Source organism: Sceloporus occidentalis, unplaced genomic scaffold, assembly GCF_023333645.1.
Source record: "Sceloporus occidentalis isolate IW3139 unplaced genomic scaffold, rSceOcc1.0.p SCAF_265, whole genome shotgun sequence".
NCBI classification, from domain to species: Eukaryota; Metazoa; Chordata; class Lepidosauria; order Squamata; family Phrynosomatidae; genus Sceloporus; species Sceloporus occidentalis.
Window position 1 is genome coordinate 500,070 of NW_028317245.1, and position 20,735 is coordinate 520,804.

Below are 20,735 nucleotides of genomic sequence, written 5' to 3' on the forward strand. Positions count from 1 at the left end.
ATCTAACCCAAATGCTAAACTTGATCAGCATCACAGCCTGGCTACAACGAGCAACTACTACTAGCAACTAGCAGCTAGTAACAACTAGAAACTACAGTATTCAAGGTTACTAATTAACCAGTAGTAGGTGTGCCTGCCTAAGGTTTAGTCTTCATAAGATGGTTGCAGCACATGCTCACACCTTGGAGACAGTAGAGTTGTTTCTCCATAGCTTACTGGTAGAGCACATATTTTGCATTCAAAAGGTCCAAGTTTTAATACCCAGTATCTCCAGTCAAAGAAAATCAAGCTGCAGGTGATAGAAAATATCTGTCTTTTCAAAAGAACTACTGCTAAAGTAGACAATACAGGACTTCATGAACAAAGAGTCAAACAAGGTACTTTCTCATTTTTTTTCCTATTTATTTAAAGTACATATCACTTTATTCTGTTTTGTTTTGTTGTGCTATGATGTTAATGTTTGCAATCTCACCTGAGAACCGTAGCTGGGCAGAAGGGACAAGTTACAAATTATTATATCAGTACATTAGTTAACAAGATATAACAATGGGACTCAAACTAATATACAATGCATAATGTTATGAAATGCCCAAGATTAACAAACAAGCTACACCAACACTTTAGGATTCAATTATTTTAAACCAGCATATGGTCTAAATTATCTCTGAAAATACCAATTTAGCTTGCAATCCTATGCAAAACTATCTCAACATAGACAATCTCCCATAAATATCTGGCTTCCTCCATTTCTGTAAGTCAAGTAAATAATAAAGCTATAAGAGCAAAGCTGGAAAAAAAGATGCTATGGTTTCTGATTATGGGGCGAAACAGACCGGCCCAAAGGAGCAGCTTGCTGCCATCCCTTAGAGCACTGGATTGGGGCCATGGCAACTGCAAACCACAGCCCCAATCCGGCATTTTTCCGGGCCAAAAAGAAGTGGCAAAATGCTGCTTCTTTTTGGCCTGGAAAAAGAGGGGCCTTGCCGCCACCATGGCACTTTTCTGCACCCCTTTTGGCATGTGGCGTGTCAACTCAGCACCAAAGGGATGCCATAATGCTGCCTGCCATGTGGTCAAGTGGGCGCTGTGACACCGACTTGAGGTGGCAATGGGGCGTGCAGCATCCAAATGCCACATCCCCACATCATCACCAAGGCAGCGCTTACTGTACAGCCTGTAAGATTCTAAACGAAACACTTTCCTTCATTTTGTTCCAGATGTATTCTTTGCTCTGCATTCTTGTCATGTTCCTGACTGTGGGTAATCCCTGGACCATTGGGAAAGAGATCAGTCTCACAATTCTTAAGCAAACAGTAGAAAAAGGCCCTCTAATGACAGTTGGTAAGTAACACCATACCACCATTAAATGCCTATTTTGAACCAGTAGCTCTCTTCTGCATTCAGAACATACCTTTATGAAGAAATGATTGGGATGCACATGTCAGCCCCAACTTCTCCAGCTCCCCTCTGTCCCCTCCAGTAACCCAGGGTTGACATGAAAGTATAAAGAACAGTAAAAATGCTTGGCGTTCAGGTGAGTCTTTCCCCTCCATCACTGGTTTGAACTTCCAGTTAAAAAAACAGGAATACAAGAAATTTCCTTTTAAAACAATCTTGATTTAAAAGTGTTTTAAAATAAAACTGATATTGTTGATTTGTTGCTAAAACTCAGCATTACAGATAACATGTGGGGTCAGTATCATGATTCAAAAGGATTTCAAGATTGCCATAAGCCACACTGTGAAGACTTCTCACGTTATCTGGAGATTCTTGAGGTTAACAAAATTGTCTTGGGATGGGCACATGTTTAAGCAGATCTCATGCTGTTAAAGCAACTATTAAAAAGGCTCGTGTCTTTCCATCAAACTTCTAACTATTGCTTTTTTCTTCCTTTTTTCTTTTGTCCTCTTAGTGCCAGATAGTGACAGAAGAGCAGCAGTGAATCTGACTGAAAACAAACAACCTTCTGGTAGAAACAGTGATGCTTTCTATGAAACCACCTTGAGCTGGGTTCCTTTCCAAGACGTTGTCCCCAGTGGAGCTGTGTCCTTTTGGAACAATTATACTAATAGGTTAGAATATCCTTGTAAAGAACCAGGCTGTTCAGCAGGCTACTACAGCCCAAGCCTTGGCCCATACTGTTTCTTTCCTTATAGAAGCAAAGAATACAAGAGCTCTCAGTTCTGGCTTTTGGTAAATGAATATAACTTTGAATCATTCATCTGGGAATATGGTAGAAAAAGTAATATTCCACCCAATTCTGTCTATACTTGTCCAGGTGCTAAATTATATGTAGGAAGAAATGACTATGGGTTGGGGAAAGTAGATGGTGAAAGTAAAGTGTTGTACATTGGTATTGATGGTAAAGAATACAAGTATATTTACAGGGACGTGTTGACTGTTAAGAAAGACTATAAATCTCAGAGCATCAAGATCATCCAATACATGCAAGAACAGGGGTCATATAATGATAATGAGCCTGTAGTCTTAGTCTCCAGCCAAGTCACTAACAATGGCTGTAAAACAATGAAGAAGAATACCACCTTATCAGGGATAATACTATCTGAACATCAATGGGATGTTGGCATTTCCCTCCCACAGAGTATGAGTACTACTTTAACAGCAGGGATACCAGAAGTTATTGGAATGTCCTGGAATATTTCATCAGAGAACACCTTCAGGTGGTGTAAAGATTCTGTGCAGATTGAATCTATCAAACGTACTGAAACAGTTGTGGTTGATGTCCCACCCAACCACAGCTGTGACGTGGCAATGGAGGGCATAAGAATGGGAGCAACAATTCCCTTCACTGCCATAGCGATTCGCAACTACCACGAAGATGTACCACCAATGTACCCACTGCCCACTGTTCAAGGAATGAGCCACAATTTGGTTGTGACACAGGTTCAAACAGTAGTAAAGCAGTGCCAGCCTATCCCAAATGCAAGTCCATGTCATCCATAACCTAGTGACACATATGTCATTCTCTAGCCATGTTAGCCTACAGCAGAAATCAAGAAGAGAAAAGGTTGTTGCAGACAGCACTTGAAGAACTGTGAGCTTGTTGAAGGTCAAGCTTTCTATGCAAGAACCTATTTCATCAGACACATGGACTGGAATTCACTAAGGTGGATACAACTGTTTCATAGTCACAAACCCTAATCTAGAGGGAAATGCCACATGGTCCCCAACAAAGTCGCCCACCTCAATTAAGCTAATTCCCATTGATTCAAGGTTCTTCTCTAGTTGGGGCTAAAATAGGATTTAGACCTATGCTTAGGTTTTAATCCATAATTTAGAAAAAATTCCCATTTAGGATTGCATGTTCAGATTCCTCCAGCTAGCATGGCCAGTTTTCCAAGTTCTGTTCCAGCATTTGAAAGCTACTTTTCTCTTCTTACATCCAGCTAGCATTTTGCTGTAGGCTTTTTCATCTTCTCATCCTGCTTTGTCTCACAGATTTCAGTCACTCTTGAATTGTGTCTTCCCAGTATGTCCACATACCTTTTGTGGCTATTTTGGAATATGGAGTGAAAAAGAATGATTAAAGATGAAGATTATTGCTCATGACCATGAGTTATTACTATTCTTTGTTGTTGTTTGGCACATTGCTCTAAAAAAAAACCTGTAGAGCTCTGGGAATTAAGACTTTCATCATTTTAAGTAATTAGAATGTCATAAGCCAGATCTACAACATAGAGGGCCCTCCAAATTCACTGGATTTAGGGACACAGATTAATCTAATCTGCAAAAAATCAAATCAAATCTGCAAATGTGGAGGGCCCAATGTATTGTAATGACTAATTTGTTTTTATAGTTATTGCACCCTTGCAATGGCTGAAAGTGCCCCAAAACCTACCTTTCAAGATAGTCAAACCACTACGCATATATACACACACACACAGGCCTTTCTCGGGCCCTGGGTGTTGGGCAATCTAGTCCTGTTCTGGTAGCAGGGCATGCTGTGACAGTTAGTGGCATTGCTGCTACCAGGAGAAGGCTGGATATTCTCTCACCACCACCACACTCTCCAGTGCCTCAGTAATTCTTCTGGTGGAGAAACTGTATGGTTTACAAGGTAGAGATTATGGACAGCAGCATCAGGAGATGGAACTACATTGTTGTAGCTACATTGCCATAGTGAAACAGGTTACAGGTATGACTCCCTACTTACCCCTATGTCTTTAGACTGAAAGATTGAGGGCCCTTTGCCATTTGTCAGCTAATTTATTTCAGCTGAATGCAGCAGAAGCTGCTATTGCTAGCAGACACCTGGGACAGAGAACCATGGTAGAAAAATTGATTGTTTACTAGGCACATGTTGGGAAGGCAGGAAAGAGCCAAAGAAAATTGATTCCTTTCCTGATGGGTTCATTTTTTTATTCCTAATTACCTCTGCCACTTATCAACTTTGTTTCTTAATCATCAAAGCATGTGCCATTCTCCCCAGCCCAGACGAAAAGAGATAGGGAAAAGAGAGCACTGGCTTCTACCGTATACACTTGACTATAAGTTGAGAATGTATGCCCAAAAATTGACCCTAAAATCTGGGGTCAACTTATATATGGATCAACACAGTCACCATGGGATAAAGATCGACTGAAGGGCAGTTAACAACAACAAACAGTAATATTGCTCCTTTAAAAAGCAGCCCCAGTGCCCCATTCTCCATGCTTCAGCAGTGATTTCTGAAAGAGCTGTGAGGCACATGTGTGTGTGGTGATTCTCATCTCACTCTGATCTCCAAACCTTTGCTTTTCCTCCAACTCCTCCATGCATTTCCCCATTTTCCCTCCACTTGCAGCCCAATCTCCAAACCTTTGCTTTTCATCCTCATACTCCTAGCATTTCCTCTGACAACCAAGCTTCTCTATTTTTCCCTCCACTTCCAACCAGATCTTAAAACGTTCTGTCTCTTAAATTCTACTCTCAACTAATACACATGTCATATCAAAATCCATGATTTTGGCCCTAAAACCTTCCCTCAACTTATACATAAGGTTGACTTGTACATGAGTATATACGGTAGATACAGATGACTGTGGCTGAAGAGTGAGGAAAATGTGACTCGTGGAGAATGAGTTGTAAGAGAAAATATTGTGCAAGACTATTGACAAAACGGGTTGACATGGCACGAAGGTTAATATGGGTATATTTATTTACCATTCCATGTTTTTGTCTTGCATAAGGGATTTTGGGGGGTGTTTTAACCTGTTTAAATTGAAGGATTTTGCTTTGTTTCCTAAAAGTATTGTGCCCCGGTGAGGCCAGGATATTTGCTTTGAAAACATAACTTTACTGAAAATTAGTGGCACTAGATTTTTAGACTCATTTAATAAGATACATAACATGCTCCAGTATTGTGTAATAATTTGAGTATTGGACTATGAGTCTGGAGACCAGAGTTGGGATCCTTCTTGGCCATGGAAATCCACTGGGCCTCCTTGGGCAAGTCACACCTTCTCAGCTGCAGAGGAAGGCAATGGCAATCCCCTCTGAACAAACCTTATTATTATTATTATTATTATTATTATTATTATTAACTTTTATTTATAAAGCACTGTAAATTTACACAGCGCTGTACATACAATCTTTTAGTTAGACGGTTCCCTGCCTTAAGGGTTGTCATAAGCCAGAAATGATTTGAAGTTACACAACAACAGCAATAACAAAGATATATCACCCCATGACATTTTAAAAGTGAGGTTTGAGAAATCCATAATAGATCTATTTTTTAAAGTGAACAGGATTTGCAAGCATGCACACATTAACATCCAGTAACATTCATGTTTAATGGTATATATTCATACACATAATTTTAAGATTAAAAGAATGCCAAAAATTAACTAATCAATTAATTAATTGGTTTTATATCCTGCTTTTCTCCCATATGTAACCCAAATCAGTTTATCCTGTAGATAATAAAAGTACACCCTCCTAGCCTTAAATACTCACTAGCACCAACAGGACTTGGAGCAAACAAACAGAGGGATAAAATATACACCTAAATGACATATCTGTCCCCATGCCTATTATGACAACAGCATTAAAGGCCCCAACAATCTCATCCACAACAGGGATTCATGCACTTACTCATCTTCCAATATGATATATATTTCCTTCTGTCAGCAATGCCCCTCTTAATTGTATATAGGACAAATAGGTCAACCTCTATGCCAAAAAATAATCAAATGAATATCTGACATTAAAGATGACAATCTTTTTAAAAAAACGGTAGGAGAGCAACCTCACAGCAGCTGCTTTGTCGTATAGAAAACTTCAAAGAGAGAGAGAAATAATGTTTACAATTCATTAGCAATTTGTAGTCTAATAAATAAAATGAATAATAAATAAATGAAATAAAGCCCTCCCTTCAGCTACCATCTTGGGGGGAGAGAGGCAGGCTAGCTCCAACTGCCTGCCTGAAAGAAGAAAAAGCCCTCCTTCCGACCAACATCTTGAGGGGGAGAGAGGCCTGGCCTGAAAGACTAAGAGCCCTCCTTCTGACCACCATCTTGAGGGGGAGAGAGGCCTGTTATGTTTTATTTTGACTATGTATTGTACTTGCTGTTGTACACCGCTTTGATCTAATTAGGAAAAGCGGTATATAAATAAACATTATTATTATTATTATTATTATTATTATTATTATTAATGGCAGAGGTCTGACTTAGGATATTACACATGTTCATTTGGTTACCTAGGACCATGGTCTGTTTGCTACTCATAAGAGCAGTATTGTGAAACAATCAGTAATTTTGGTCAGAATCCTGTTGAGCAATTATTAATACATAACCTACAGTTAAACATTCACAACTGCTATGTATTCACTATCCCTACACAGTTGCAAATTTACGGGCGACCTAGGAATCATGAAAGCTCCCTAAACCCCACTTAGCATTGCGATCAACAGAAGACAATAGCCAATGGTCAGAGACAGTGGGTTTCAAAATAGGGGAATGACTCAGACGAGGAGAAGGTGTTGGCAGCCGATTGCCAGGAAGCTGCAGTTCCAGATAGTTGAATTGTCTCTGAGTCTGAAGTGATGGAGAGTGCATCAGTAATGGACTGCTCCCCAGCAGGAATTGGCAGAGGCTGCAAATTACATGCCCCTATCCTTTGTTGAGTGATGGAGACAGAAACACTGAACCCAGCACCTGTTGAGTAATAGACACTGACCAAATTAGGCACTAATTAGACATCTATAGCCTTGAAGGACCTGCCCATAAATATCCCAGCAGTTGTTTCTCAGTCATAGTGCTGATAACTACCTTATCTGCTAGACTGGCAATACTCTCTTGCGCTCCTGTTTTCATGAACCTGGACTGGCTACATTTTGGAGTACCATATGCTCGACTATAAGTTGACCTCATCTATGGGTCAAAGGCAGGTCTGGGGCCAAAATTGTGGATTTTGATGCAACATGTGGATAAGTCAAGGGTAAAACCTAGGGTCATGTAACAAAGGAATCAAAGCATAAACCGAAGGGGAAAAAATGCCAAGGCATTTACAAAATTCCAGCAGGCATAACAGTTTGTGCTCACCCTTAAGGCTGGATGGATTAGAGGGGGGGGACAGGACAGATCACAGTCTTGCTTTTCACCAGGGGATGGTTCCTTTTTAAATAAGAGTTAAAATACAGTACTTACATTGACCTGTGGATAAGTCAACTGAGGTCTTTTGGTTCAATTTCTAGACTAAGGTGCGTTACAGACTGCCAAAAAGCGGCGGCCTGCACCCGCCCCTTTCCCCGCCGGATCGGGGCCTCAGCGGCTAGAGTGGCAGCAGCTGAGCCCCCAATCCGCTGCTTTCCAGGCCGTGGGGAAGCGGCAAAAGACTTGGCCCAGCGACACAAGACCAGGAAGGAGCTCCGTTTTGGAGCTCCTTCCTACGCCGACAAAAGGGCGCACTAAACGCCCTCGTGCAGCACGACGGCGTCACATCCGCGCCGCCTCATTTGGAGGCGGCACGTTCGTGACGCCATCATGGCGGCCCCCATGTAGATGGGGCACCGCCATCTTGTATGTCCTCAGGACATATTAGGCTTGGGGGCGTCAAGAAGTGACGCCCCTTTTTAAACCTAGGACGTCCTGAGGACGTCCCTTATGCCTGTCTGTAACGCGCCTAAAATTTGTAGGCTTATACATGAGTAGATAAAGTATTCAGTTTACTCTTTGCTGGCTCATGTGTCTAGACTCCTGATCTGCCATAGTGACTTTTGGAACAGCTCATGACCACCCTTGTCTTTCTCCCTACACCTTGTTCAGATAATCCATGATTGATCTGGACTGGACTGACTACCCTACAGCTCTTTCACACCAATCACTTGCTGACTCTCTCAGCCTAAAGGGAAGGCAATGACAAACCCCTTCTGAGACACTTGGCAAAACTTAGCCAGAAGGGTTTGGCATTGCCTTCCCTTTAGGCTGAGAGTATGCTTGCCCTAAGTCATCCAGTTGGTTTTCCTGGCTTACAGGATTTTTAAACCCAAAATCCCAGAATCCTAGTCCAGCATTCAAGCTGCTATACCATGCTGTGTATCTTGTTGCTGTGGTGTTGTATTTTGCTTGTGAATCAATAGTAAAAAGGTTTCTGTATCCTTCAAACATGAAGTGCATGGAGAACATGCACCTTGTATTAAAACAGGTTTGTGCTTGTAAAAGTATTTTTCAATCTCAAAGTTTTGTAGGGGTGCTGTTGTATTTCCAACATTGCATATTTTCCCCCATGTGTTGGTATGGATCCCTCATATCATGCACCCATCCTCAGGGAAGTGAACACCCTTGACCTAGTTGATAAACATCAAGCCTTAGTAAAGAATGGTGTTTCAGACATTCATTAAGCCTAGTAATTCAGTGGTCAGGTTCAGCCAGTAGTTGCTAAAATATAGGTCACATAGTATTTTAATATTCAATTTTAAAGGAAAGTGTAGCCTTTAGGGGGTGGCTAACCATGCAGCTGTGCCACCAACATTTCAGTATTGCTACTTGAGACCAGTGTTAGTATGCACTGGAACCCCAGAAACAACAGATTTCACGATTACCAAAATCATTATATCAACAGTAGTGTGGAAATAACCACTCTTACTTCATCTGGCACTGCAAATCCCTTTCAGTTTAGATATTTCACCTAATTCAGGCATGGGCCACCATGGTATGCCGAGAGTCATTTTTTCTCCCTCAAGGACATTTAGAAGGGGGGATGCTGACTGTCCAAAATTCCCCACTGCATGTACTGCCCCAGTACCTGAAATTCTGGACCATGCACCGTGAAACTGATAAAGTGAGCTAAAGTCTACAAAGGCTTACACTTTAATAAACTCTATATTGGTTTTGCTACAACAGGATAACTTTGGCCCAGAACAGATGGGCCTTTGAGGCGCCCTCATCACATGCGAGGGCTGCCTAGTAGGTGGACTGCCCACACGCCTGGCAGCTCTTGCACGTGACGAGGGCGCCACAGCTGCAGTGCACCTACCAGACATGGCACATAACAGTTACGTTGCAACTGCGCAGCCTCCAAATGGGGCTGTGCAGCTGCAACGCAACTGCGCCGTCTCTGGCGCTTTGCAGTGCCGCAAAAAGGAGTAATTTTCGGGGTTCCTTTTTTCCTGCGCAGCAGCACCGCACAATTTGTATGCTGCGGCGCTCTTGTGCAGGAAAGAGAGGCGCCGAGGAGGTGCCTCTTTTTGGCGGTCTGTATCCCGCCATGATCACCCTTTTAGAAAACAAAAGGACAGTTCCTGCTTAGTAGATTTATATTTGCAGAGCAGGTTTTCTTGTTGTGTAGCTTCAAGTTGTTTCCAACTTATGGCAACCCTAAGAGGTTTTCTTGGCAAGAGTTGTTCAGAGGAGGATTTGTCTGTGGCCTCCTTTAAGGCTGTAAGAGTGTAACTTTCCCAGGGTTACCCACTGGGTTTCCAGGGCTAAGTACGGATTTGAACCCTGGTCTTCAGAGTCGTGGTCTAATGCTCAAACGACAACACCATGCTGGCTCTCAGAGCAGGATTATAGTTTGGAAATACTACTGAAAACAGCATTGCTCTGATAGTTAAGCTGTGGCTCAGAGTACTTTGATTAATTTGGCTGACCTGCTAACCACTACATATGCTACAAGAAGACAAAAATCAGGACTCTGTGGTCAACGTCTGGCAGAAGCATGCCATAGAATTATGTTGGAGGGCCTTGAAGATATGTAGAGAGATATGTGATTCATCCACTCTCTCCAACACCAGCAGTTCTTCATTTGTCTACATACTTACACACAAATGCCCAGATTTTTTACATAATAAAAATTGAGCAAGAATTGCCTTTAAGCTATTAATGCCGCATCACCTTCAGAAAATGCAAATAGAGATTTATATTAAAAATTGTCTTTCTGTATATATTATGTGATCCTGTGTTAATAATTTAATCAAAGAACAAAAGTGTCCCACTCTTAAATGAGTTCTGAGGACCCAAATTTCACTAGCCAGAACAAACAAAAAGTATCTGATTCGCAAACAGTCCAAGTTCAAGCATCTGTAAACAGAACAGGGTCCAATCAAGTAAGTCGAAACAAACCAGGATTCAAAACTTCTGTACTTAGGAGAGCCAAATCAGTTATCAAACTGAAAGTGAAAGTTTGCTTCCAAGAATTCAACAGGAGGGTGCCAGTTTCTTATAAGGGTAGTTAAACCCCACTTTGTGAACAGTATTTCATGAGAGTGTTTCACAGCTGTGTGAGTGCTTTTGGTCTGCAAGGAAGAGTTTGTGCCAGGCATCGAAGCTTTCACCTTTCCCAGGGGCTTGGAGGTCTTTCTTCCATCTCTTCTTCCTGCTCTGAATCTTGTTGACCTGGAGAAGGACTCGGCTGGCTATCAGGCAATGGCTGCTGTATGTCTGCTTCATCTTCCAACTCTTTCTCAGAGGGAGGCATAACAAGTAGATCTGATCAGAAATTTCCTAATGTCACATCTCGCTTTCAGCCTTTAAGGCAGGAGATATGACAGCTGTGGGGCCCATGTTAGTAGGGTGGCAAATCTGCTCCAGATTTTACTGTGAACAGTCAAGTAGCTATCCAAGGTGGTGAAGCATGTTCTCTAATTGCTCACTGACTTTCTGCCCTCCAGATTTTGTTGGACTCCAGCTCCCATTTGTCCCTGCAAACATAGCCACTTGCCAGAGATAATGGGAGTTAGAGTTCAACAACATTTGGAAGGCCATGGGTCACTCACCTCCACTTTAAGTAAGGAAAGATAATATTTGGCAGAATAATTAATAAAGATAATGTGAATAATGAAGGGAGGACTTACTAAACTGTTACTGTGAATATTTTTGCTGGCATACTGTTGGGTAATTACAATGTCATTAAGTCTAAGTTATGACATTGCATCTATTTATGAGATTATTTATCATGCCACGACCAAAAATTCCTTCAAAAATCTGCCTTTTCAGCAGCACAGCCATACAGCCCTTTTGATGCTGCTGAAGAGTATGAGGAAGAGATTAGTTTTGTTCAGTTCTATTCTTGTAGCTGGTCCCAATACAACAGACATCTGCAAGGACCATTGTGAGCTAATCCTCATTTTTCATTGATTGCTTTCTAGACTTATCTCTGTCTGCAATCATATTGATAGGTGATGAGCACTATTGGCAGGCCTATTCGCTTATAGAAACAAAGCAGGCTGTACTAATTGTTGGGAGTTTAGCATTATAACCCCTCTGTTTTAAAAGGCAAATTGAAGGTCCCCCCACAAACTACAAGCCAATCAGCTTAATTGATACTGCTATCCCAGCAAAAAATTATGCCAAATTTCTCTACCAAAAATTAAAGGAGCAGGAGAAGCAAAAATCAATGACTTCAGAAGAGCAACCACGTTAATAATAATAATAATAATAATAATAAAATTGATTTATATCCCGCCTCTCTGTGCAACACAACCAGTGTGGCTTAACGTTAAAATATACAATCCTGTATCCCAATAACCCATCCCTTCGTTCTATAATGGGCAACTGCTTCATTTTACTCAGTTTCATAAGACAATAAATGTCTTATGAAATAATGGAGTCAGCTTGCTACTTTTATTCATTTAGGCCTAGCATTTGATTCAATAGAAAATATTTATGGGGAAGGCTGTCAAAAAGAAGCTTGCAGATTGCAATCTTCTCTTTCTTATAAAGGCTTTTCATATGGACATAAGTGTAAAAGTCAGAACTTGTGTAAATAAGTGTAAATAAGCTTGCCACAAATAAGGGGCTGAGGTAGGGCTGTATTTTACCTCCCGTTCTTTTTAATATTTATATTAATGAAATTGTTTTAGCAATTTGTACTCATGGATTTCATATGCCCAAGGTTTGGATAGATCGATAGATAATCTTTTGTACATAGAGGATATGATTTGGTTTGCGTAGAATACTGGGAAAATTTAGTGCACATTGTCAGAAGAAAAAATTAGTAATGAATAGTACAAAATCAGTTGTAATTTTGTTGTAATCTTTGACAAGAAAAGGAATTATAGAAATGTTTTTAAAGTCTAATAAAATTGAGCAGATCACTTATTTTTACCTATTTAGATATAGCATTGTTATTATTCTTCTACAGGGTTTTGGATTCCGCAAATAAAAAGTATCCCACATGGTTGGGGTTCAAGCTCAAACCTGGAGATACTGAGCATTTATTCATTGTCGTACAGAGGCTGAACTGTGGATTGCATGCAGAATGTCCAAAGTTCAGTATTTAAGGAGATGTATGTTCACTTACTTTACTGTTCGACAGGAACGTGAAAAATCTCAAAAGTGCCCTCTCTACTAGGCAAGATCCCTCAAAGTTTGAATATTTTAGGCTTTGACTCAAAAACATTCCTTTTTGCACAAAAATGTTTTTTTACACATAAGCATTTTTGTCCAAACTCCCACTTCACCCTTGTTTTTGTGAGAAATGGAACTCTGTCAAAAAAAATGCCCCAGAATGCTGACTCTCACAGTGGTTGGTAATCCTTTTGCTGGGATGTCTTCATGCATCACGATATCCTTTCTCATCAAGACTGAGAATAATTATGACTATTCTCAGGTACCTGCAGTTTAAAAAGAATAAAATAACCATGATGACAAAGATTTCTCTCTTCCATTAGAAAGACTGCTGCTCAGAAAAGGTAACAGTGGGCTCTATGGACAAATAGTTTTGACCAATTATAAGGCAGTTTCCTATTTTCATATTGAATTAAAATATGCAAGGTTTAGCCTGTGTTGTTAGGATATGATTAGAGGTGGATGAGACTTTTGTTACAGTTTCATTTTTATAAAAAATTATCAAAATCCTTGAATGTTTTCACATCTGAGAAGGAAAGAACTTCATCCATCCAAAGTGGCTCTGAATATTTAGCTCATGAAAGTCTGGGTTTAGATTGCTTGTTGGTCTTGATTAGGGTTTCCATCCCTTTTTTTTTCTTGGAGACTCCTTATCGTGAACACCTATATACAGTAACAAGAAAGTACAGCATGGTCCTCTCAGTGCTGAGAACACTTGATGTATTTATTTAACTTGGTATGTGGAGAGGCTACTGTCAGAACAGAACATAGAGAAACAGAATGGTTCCCAATTGACAAAGGAGTCCGACAAGGCTACATCCTGACATCCTGCTCAACTTGTATGCAGAACATATTATAAGAAAAGCAGGACTGGACACAGAAAAAGAAGGAGTGAAAATAGGAGGAAGGAACATCAAAATTCTAACATGTGCAGACGACACCATAGTGCTAGCAGAAAACCTCACAGACTTGGAACACCTACTAAGGAAGATCAAGGAAAAAAGTGCCTACTGTTGAACATAAAGAAAACAAAAATAATGACCATGGAAAATCTACACAAATTTATCCTAGACAATGAGGAAATTGAAATAGCAAAAGAATGCTCATACCTGGGATCAAACATTGATAGGAACAGGGACTGCAGCCAGGAAATCAGAAGAAGAATGGGGAGAGCAGCTATGAAAGAACTAGAAAAGATTCTAAAATGCAAAGATATGCAACTGAGCAGAAAGTTAGAATCATACAGTGGATCCTTGTTATATGCTGGGGTTTAGTTTCAAGATCCCCCGTGTATAACAAAATCCATGGATGTGCAATTCCCATTAAATGTAATGACATAGCAAAATGGTGTCCCTTATAAAAAATGGAAAATCCATGTTTGATATTTGAGATTTATACTTTTTTTGAACATTTTCAAACTGTGGATGCTTGAATCCGTGAATAAAAAATCCATGTATAAGAAGGGCCGACTGTACAAGCCATTGTATTTCCTATTACCATGTATGGATGTTAATGCTGGATAGTTAAAAAAGAAGATAAGAAGAAAATCAATGCATTTGAGATGTGGTACTAAAGGATCCCATGGACAGCAAAATGGACAAACAAATGGGTCCTAGAGCAGATCATGCTGTAAATCTCCCTGAAAGCCAAGATGACAAAACTGAGGTTGTCGTATTTTGCACACATCATGAGAAGGGAGGACTCATTGGAAAAAACAATAATGCTAGGAATGGTGGGGGGAAGCAGAAAGAGAGGAAGTCTGCATGCTAGATAGATGGACTCTATTAAAGAGGACACAGGCTTGGGCTTACAGGAATGAAGCAGAGCAGTGGAGGACAGGGGGTCTTGGAGATGTCTCATCAATAGAGTTGCCATGGGTCAAGATTGACTTGAGGGCAGTTAACAACAACATATGGAGATAGTGGAGAAATATGTTTCAATTTGTTTTGTTGTGTGTCCTACAACACAGATGGGGAGGTGGGTACAACAATGCTCTTCAGCACTCTATGTTGGGCAAAAAGGCCAGTCTCCATGCCAGAGGGTAAATGGAAATAAAGCAGACATTAGGAATGAGAATACAAAATAAAAACCAGTTGCAGAATACTTCAATGGCCCAAACAAACATAGCCATGTTTTTTAATTCTTCCTGTTTAACAATAGCTAGACACAGTTTTATTACCTTTCCATCCATATGGTAGATGTATGTTAAAAGTACCAGAACAAAGCTGTGGGGAGAGGAGGGACTGCACATGATTTCTTGTTTCCAGGCTGTTTCTAAAATGCTCTCTTACTTTTTATTCCAGATGCATCTTTTGTTCTGTGCTCTCTTCATGACTCTGATTATGGATAAGCATGGTGTCAATGGCAAGGAGATCGTCCTCACAGTACTGAACAGAACTGTAGAAAAAGGTCCTCTAATGACAATTGGTAGGTAATAAAGGACACCTCCCTGGTATGTTGGTCAAGGTCCTGTGTCAGACACATAGCCACAATGTCATGGCTATGAACTGTCCCCTGATCTGATCACTGAAAACAACCTTAAAACCCAGCCAGCTGCCCCAAGGGATGGAGGTCTATGGCAGTGGTGAGTGGGGCTTTGAAAGATGATACTTCCAGCCAGTGATTGGCAGCATGCCAAGCAGAACCAGGGATCACTGTAGGGTCCAGTCACAACTTCTCAATGCATATTTGGAGCAGGTGTGGGGTGCAGGGCTGGGGATCAAATGTTCAGCAACCTCCAGTTTGTTCTTGTTGTATGCCTCTAAGTTATTTCTAACTTATGGCGAACCTAAGGTGAACCTATCATGGAATTTTCTAGGTAAGATTTCTTCTGAGGAGGTTTGTCATTGCCTTTTCCTGAAACTGAGTGCATGTGAATTGCCCTTGTTCCTTTAGACCAGTATGGAAAACGCTTCAATGAATTTTAGAGGGGGGAAATTCTCAATTATTCCATTTTTTTCTCTCTCTTGTCTTGTACTTTCAGTCCAGGATGAAGACCGCAGTGCTGCCGTGAAACAGTCCAGAAAGAGACGATACTCCAGTGAAGATGTTTTCGATGGAACAACCTTGAGATGGGTTTTATTTGATGGATCTATTCCCAATGGAGCTGAATCGTTCTGGAATGGCTATTCTGAAAGGTGGGAATATCCTTGCAGGGAAAGTAACTGTGCAGCTGGTTACTACAGCCCAAGCCGTGGCCCTTACTGTTACTATCCTTACGGTGATCAAGAAAAAGGTATCTCTCGGTTCTGGGTGTTGGTGAACGAACACAACTTTGAGACCTTGACATGGAAACCAGAGTCCTTCGGTGATGTTCCACCCAATTCAATCAATACTTGCCCAGGGGTACATCTCTATGTGGGCAGAAATCGATATGGTTTAGGAAAGGTAGATCCCGAAAACACTGCTTTCTTCCTTGGGTATGGTGGTAAAGAATACTGGTATAAATACTATGATGTTCTGACGGTTGATAAAGATTATCGATCTCAGAAGATCACCAATGTGAGGTATAGAAAAGAGGAAGGGACGTACAGCGAGCAAGACCTAACCTTGTATTCCACAAAAGTCACAAACTATCACTGTGCCTCAGTAAAGAAGACCACTACCTTATCAAAAACTGTATCTTTTGAACATAGCTGGGAGTTCGACATTTCCCTTTCAATGAGTGTGAGCACTACTGTAACATTACAAATACCTCAAGTCTTCGGGCTATCTTGGGGGTTTTCATTAGAGAAATCTTACAGTTGGAGAAATGGTTTCAGGAAGACTGAAACTAATGAGTATTCTGAAACAGTAGAAGTTGAAGTCCTACCTAATCACAGCTGTGAAGTAGCAATGGAAGGCACAAAAATGATAGCCAAGATTCCCTTCACCGCCACAGTAACTCGTTACTACAACAATGGCAAGTGGAAACGTGCCACCACCCGAGGAATCAGTGACAATGTGGTTGTGGCACAAGTACACACAGTAGTTAAACAGTGCCAACCCATTAAAAGAGCACTTCCATGCCCTTCATAGCTTAGTGGCACATAATCGCAATTCTCTATGCTACTCTTTAGCCATTCTCTATCCTGCAGCAGAAATCAAGAAGAGAAAAGTTTCCCATGGGTAACATGAAGTGAGTTGAGGGCTCAGCTTTGATATGCAGATTTACTTCGTCAGACAGAGGAAATGGTGATCTGTTGCTGTGTACCATCATACTACAACACAAGCATGCTACCTGGACCTAAATAAATTTACTTGGAAATAAACGTTGCTTATTTCAATGAGGCTTACATCGCAGGTATTTCTTTCACAAGACTGAAGCTGAAATTAACAAATTAAATCCAGAAATATCTGGATATAGCCAAACGTGCCCATCAATCTCATTAAAACTCAGTGGGAAAAGTCTGTAAGGACTGAAGTCTTCCCGCTCCAATATCTCCTACAGCAAAAGTGACTGGTCAATTGACAAGCACAGGGACAATGAATCTACTCATTCTGTAGATACTCCCCATCAAACAGGAGGTCTGTCAGTGCTGGAACCAGTAGAGCTCCTGTTTAACTCTGAGTAACAGTGGAAGGAGAAGCAATGTAATCCAGATGATGGCAGCTCCACCAGCTGCCCCTGTCCTCCAATTTACTCCCCAGAAAAAAACCAAATGAAAAAACCAGGCAAATGAATGCCACATTTTTATGTTAAAACTAGATCCTTATCCCATATTATCTCTGCAGTGGTGCTGAGATGCCCTTAAGAGAAGTGTTTCACAAATCAAATTTTAAACAAATGGAATAAATAGATAGAATTAATCTGGCACATTCATGGTCCAAAGAATTAATGCCAAACCTCATCTCTCAAGAGTAAATGAAGTTAGTGTCAAGACTTCAGCACTGTCTTGGGATGCCTACATTCTGCTCTGCTTCAGAAGCAATACAGGAGATTAAATGTATGGCATTTGTCCCCCTTGATTTTAGCCCCAGTTCCAGGAAACGTGCTATTAGCTGATAGGAGCTTGATAATCTCTCACCACCTTGGATCCCATTGTAGGAGAAAAGTGGGATATAGATGCAATAAATAGATAAATAAATCTCTCATGGCCACTTCCCTCTCAACAGAAACCCTCACTTTCCATGTCTCAGCATAATAGTCCAGCAAATCCACTGTCCCTGCTGGATGTGTGTGTGTGTATGTGTGTGCCTTCAATTTGCCTGTCATTTTATGGTGACCCCATGACTTTCATGTGGTTTTCTTAAGCAAGGAACACTCAAGAGGTGGTTTTGCCAGCTCCTTCTTCTGAAATACAGCCTCTAGCACCTGGTATTTATTGACAGTCTCCCATCAAAATACTAACCAGGTCTGAACTTGCTTGGCTTCCAAGATCAAACAATATCTGGTGCCTTTACAGTATTTAGTATAATACTGTATAAACTGGTGGTTTTTTTCCCTTTCTAATTTACAGTCAAATAACCCTCTTGATACTAGAGGAGTCCCACTGCACGCAAAGTTCCTAGGAATCACTGATTTGACACAAGCTCAAGTTAGAACCAAACAAGTGGTGGTTGGGTGACTGGAAAGAGAAACAGCAGAATTGGAATTCATCCACAAACTACAATCCCTCAGCAATGGATTGAACAAAGACAATGGTTTCCTTATTCACTACACACACTTCAACACTGTCTGACCCTATCCCCTGGAGATGGTCTACATTCATCTATTCTCCTCACCACAGTCTAGTCCCATTGCAAAACTGGATCTGCCAGTTCATCTCCATGCACAAAAACCAGTTTCCTATGCTTTTGTGCACTAATGACCATTGTTAAAACTGGACCTGCAACTTCATTTCCATACACACAGAATTTGAACTGACATCAGAGCTTCTCGCTCAGCATTTTAAACCAGCTCCAGCCACCCAGGCTGAAGCCGGAACGTGGGATAGAGGCGGGGATTATTTCATACTAAATCGAAGCCAGCCACCATCAGCCCAGGTCTCAGCCGCTTCTAAAAAGTGCTGGCAGAGTACAGCTTGGACCTGATGGCAGCCGGCAGTTTGGTGGCAATTGAGTGTGTGCAATAATCCCCACCTCCATCCTGTGTCCCGGCTTCAGACTGGGAGGCTGGCGCCGCTTCAAAATGCTGAGCGTTAATCTCCTTTCTCACATACCAATGGCATATATATGTCTGTGCCTGGCTTCCACTCTGCCAAATGCATCTGAGGATGTAGACTGAAGTCTATGAAAGCTCATGCTGCAAATTTATTTATTTCAGTTAGTCTCAAAGGTGCTACAAGATCTCTCCACACAGCCTATGTAGGTGGACACATGAATCTCCACAGCACTGGCAGTTGGTACAAGGTAGATGCTCTTGCCACTTGTGTGTGGACAGATGCCACAAGAAAGCCATGGAGGGCTGGAGCAAAGAAAGGCATGCTTTGTCCAGCACCCACTGTTCCAGGAAGGAAGGGAGGGAGGGAGGGGCTTGTGAAGGGTATATTGGAGTGGTTCAGGAATAAGGGCCCATTTGAGCATGAGAGGGTGCTTAGCTTTGTTAAACTCCAGGGCCAACCTTCTAGCTCCTGGTTGGCAGGTGTCAAATGGTGTTGCAGAAGGTCTGCGATCAGGAGACAGAAGAGTGGTTGTTTTCCCATAGACAGGAGTCTTCGATCCTACCTTCTTCACTCTTTAGAAGCTTCAGAATGATCAAAACAAGGTAGAGGAGAATCTAAGCCCAGCTGGTAGGGAGGAGAGGGGGAGAGGGTGGGAGGAGGAACAATTTATTCCTAATCCAGTATCCCTGGTCTGCTCTGCCCTTTCTTCTTTCACGATCTGAAGTGGATCTTTTTCTTCCCACTTCAATTCCTCCTTGAAATAAATCATAGTAACATGCCTTTCATTCTGTCTTCTAGCAATTTATAACTGTAGCTGTGAGGGAATCTCAAGATATAGATAGGGTGTGTCTCAGATGATTACTTATGGATAACTAAAAAAGAGAACACAAATATCCATGGTATTTGCATACATTCATTTATATGTCAAGTTGCAAATATAGAAATAATATGATTGGAGGGAAAGAAAAATATCATATAGTTCATTATAATGGAGACTGTTGCCAGCTGACTTGTATGCCTGCTCATTTTTGCTGTGCTCTGCTCTGTCTTCTTACAGTTCTTTCTCTTTTTAACTAAATTTAAACAGGGCAGCTCTTCAAACTAAGAACATTTTCAAGCCATACTGTCCTCTGACACACCTTCTGCCCTAGGTCAGCTTTAAAGATTACAGTACATTCTTAACTCTTGCATTGATTTCAAAATCCTGTGGTGACCAGTGGTTGCTTAATAATGGTGGGAGTGACGCAGTGACCTTTGAATTTCCAGTTTTGCTTGAAACATGCAGTACAATGCTATGGAAAAACCCATCTCTAAGCTAGTGACACCAACTTCTGTATTCTTGAAAATCAATCACACTCAGACTAAATGCTGAGTTCTGTCACTTATGAAAGCAAGATTGCACCATCCTCCCATGCAAGCAAAAGTAATCACCAGACTAAAGAAAATTCAGCAGCTTGGAAAAGTTAAAAATAATGTTAAGAAGAAAGTCCTCAGGGGAAATATCCCAGAATTATGATAATGATATTATTACTATTACTATTATATTTATTTATGCATCACTTTCCCCTCAAAATTGGGATTCAAAATGGCTCACAATTTAAAAGAACCATACAAAATCCAATACAAAAACTAAGCATTAAAATAGGATTAAACTATTATTACAGTATTAAAATAAACTGCACAACAAAAGAATAGCATGCTATTTTAAAAGATAAAAGCTCATAAAAATATTTCAGTTCAAACAATGCAAGCCCACTAACTTCTTCTTTCAAAACTTTGTTTTGAAAGCCTGAATAAAATCTGAATAAAAATCTTTTGGCCTCCCAACAGAAGAACTACAAGAAAGCTGCCGTTCTGGCCTCTC

General features: G+C 40.9%; 2 protein-coding genes across 2 annotated transcripts; both read left to right on the forward strand.

Moving 5' to 3' along the window:
• Positions 1–1,227: 1,227 nt before the first annotated feature.
• On the forward strand, positions 1,228–3,460 carry LOC149275795 (natterin-1-like). The gene is made up of 2 exons (XM_089504312.1): positions 1,228–1,341; positions 1,913–3,460. The coding sequence occupies exons 1-2, from the start codon at positions 1,245–1,247 to the stop codon at positions 2,962–2,964; spliced, it is 1,149 nt and encodes a 382-aa protein (XP_089360438.1). The 5' UTR covers positions 1,228–1,244; the 3' UTR covers positions 2,965–3,460.
• LOC149275796 (natterin-1-like) lies at positions 2,046–17,026 on the forward strand. Its single transcript, XM_089504311.1, has 3 exons — positions 2,046–2,072; positions 15,092–15,215; positions 15,772–17,026. The coding sequence occupies exons 2-3, from the start codon at positions 15,092–15,094 to the stop codon at positions 16,803–16,805; spliced, it is 1,158 nt and encodes a 385-aa protein (XP_089360437.1). The 5' UTR covers positions 2,046–2,072; the 3' UTR covers positions 16,806–17,026.
• Positions 17,027–20,735: the final 3,709 nt, after the last annotated feature.

Bases quoted from the DNA above. Each gene is read 5' to 3' on its own strand.
- LOC149275795 (XM_089504312.1), top strand. From the start codon at position 1,245: ATGTTCCTGACTGTGGGTAATCCCTGGACCATTGGGAAAGAGATCAGT. The intron at 1,342-1,912 runs GTAAGTAACACC...TTGTCCTCTTAG, and splicing joins AGGCCCTCTAATGACAGTTG to TGCCAGATAGTGACAGAAGA.
- LOC149275796 (XM_089504311.1), top strand. From the start codon at position 15,092: ATGCATCTTTTGTTCTGTGCTCTCTTCATGACTCTGATTATGGATAAG. The intron at 15,216-15,771 runs GTAGGTAATAAA...TTGTACTTTCAG, and splicing joins AGGTCCTCTAATGACAATTG to TCCAGGATGAAGACCGCAGT.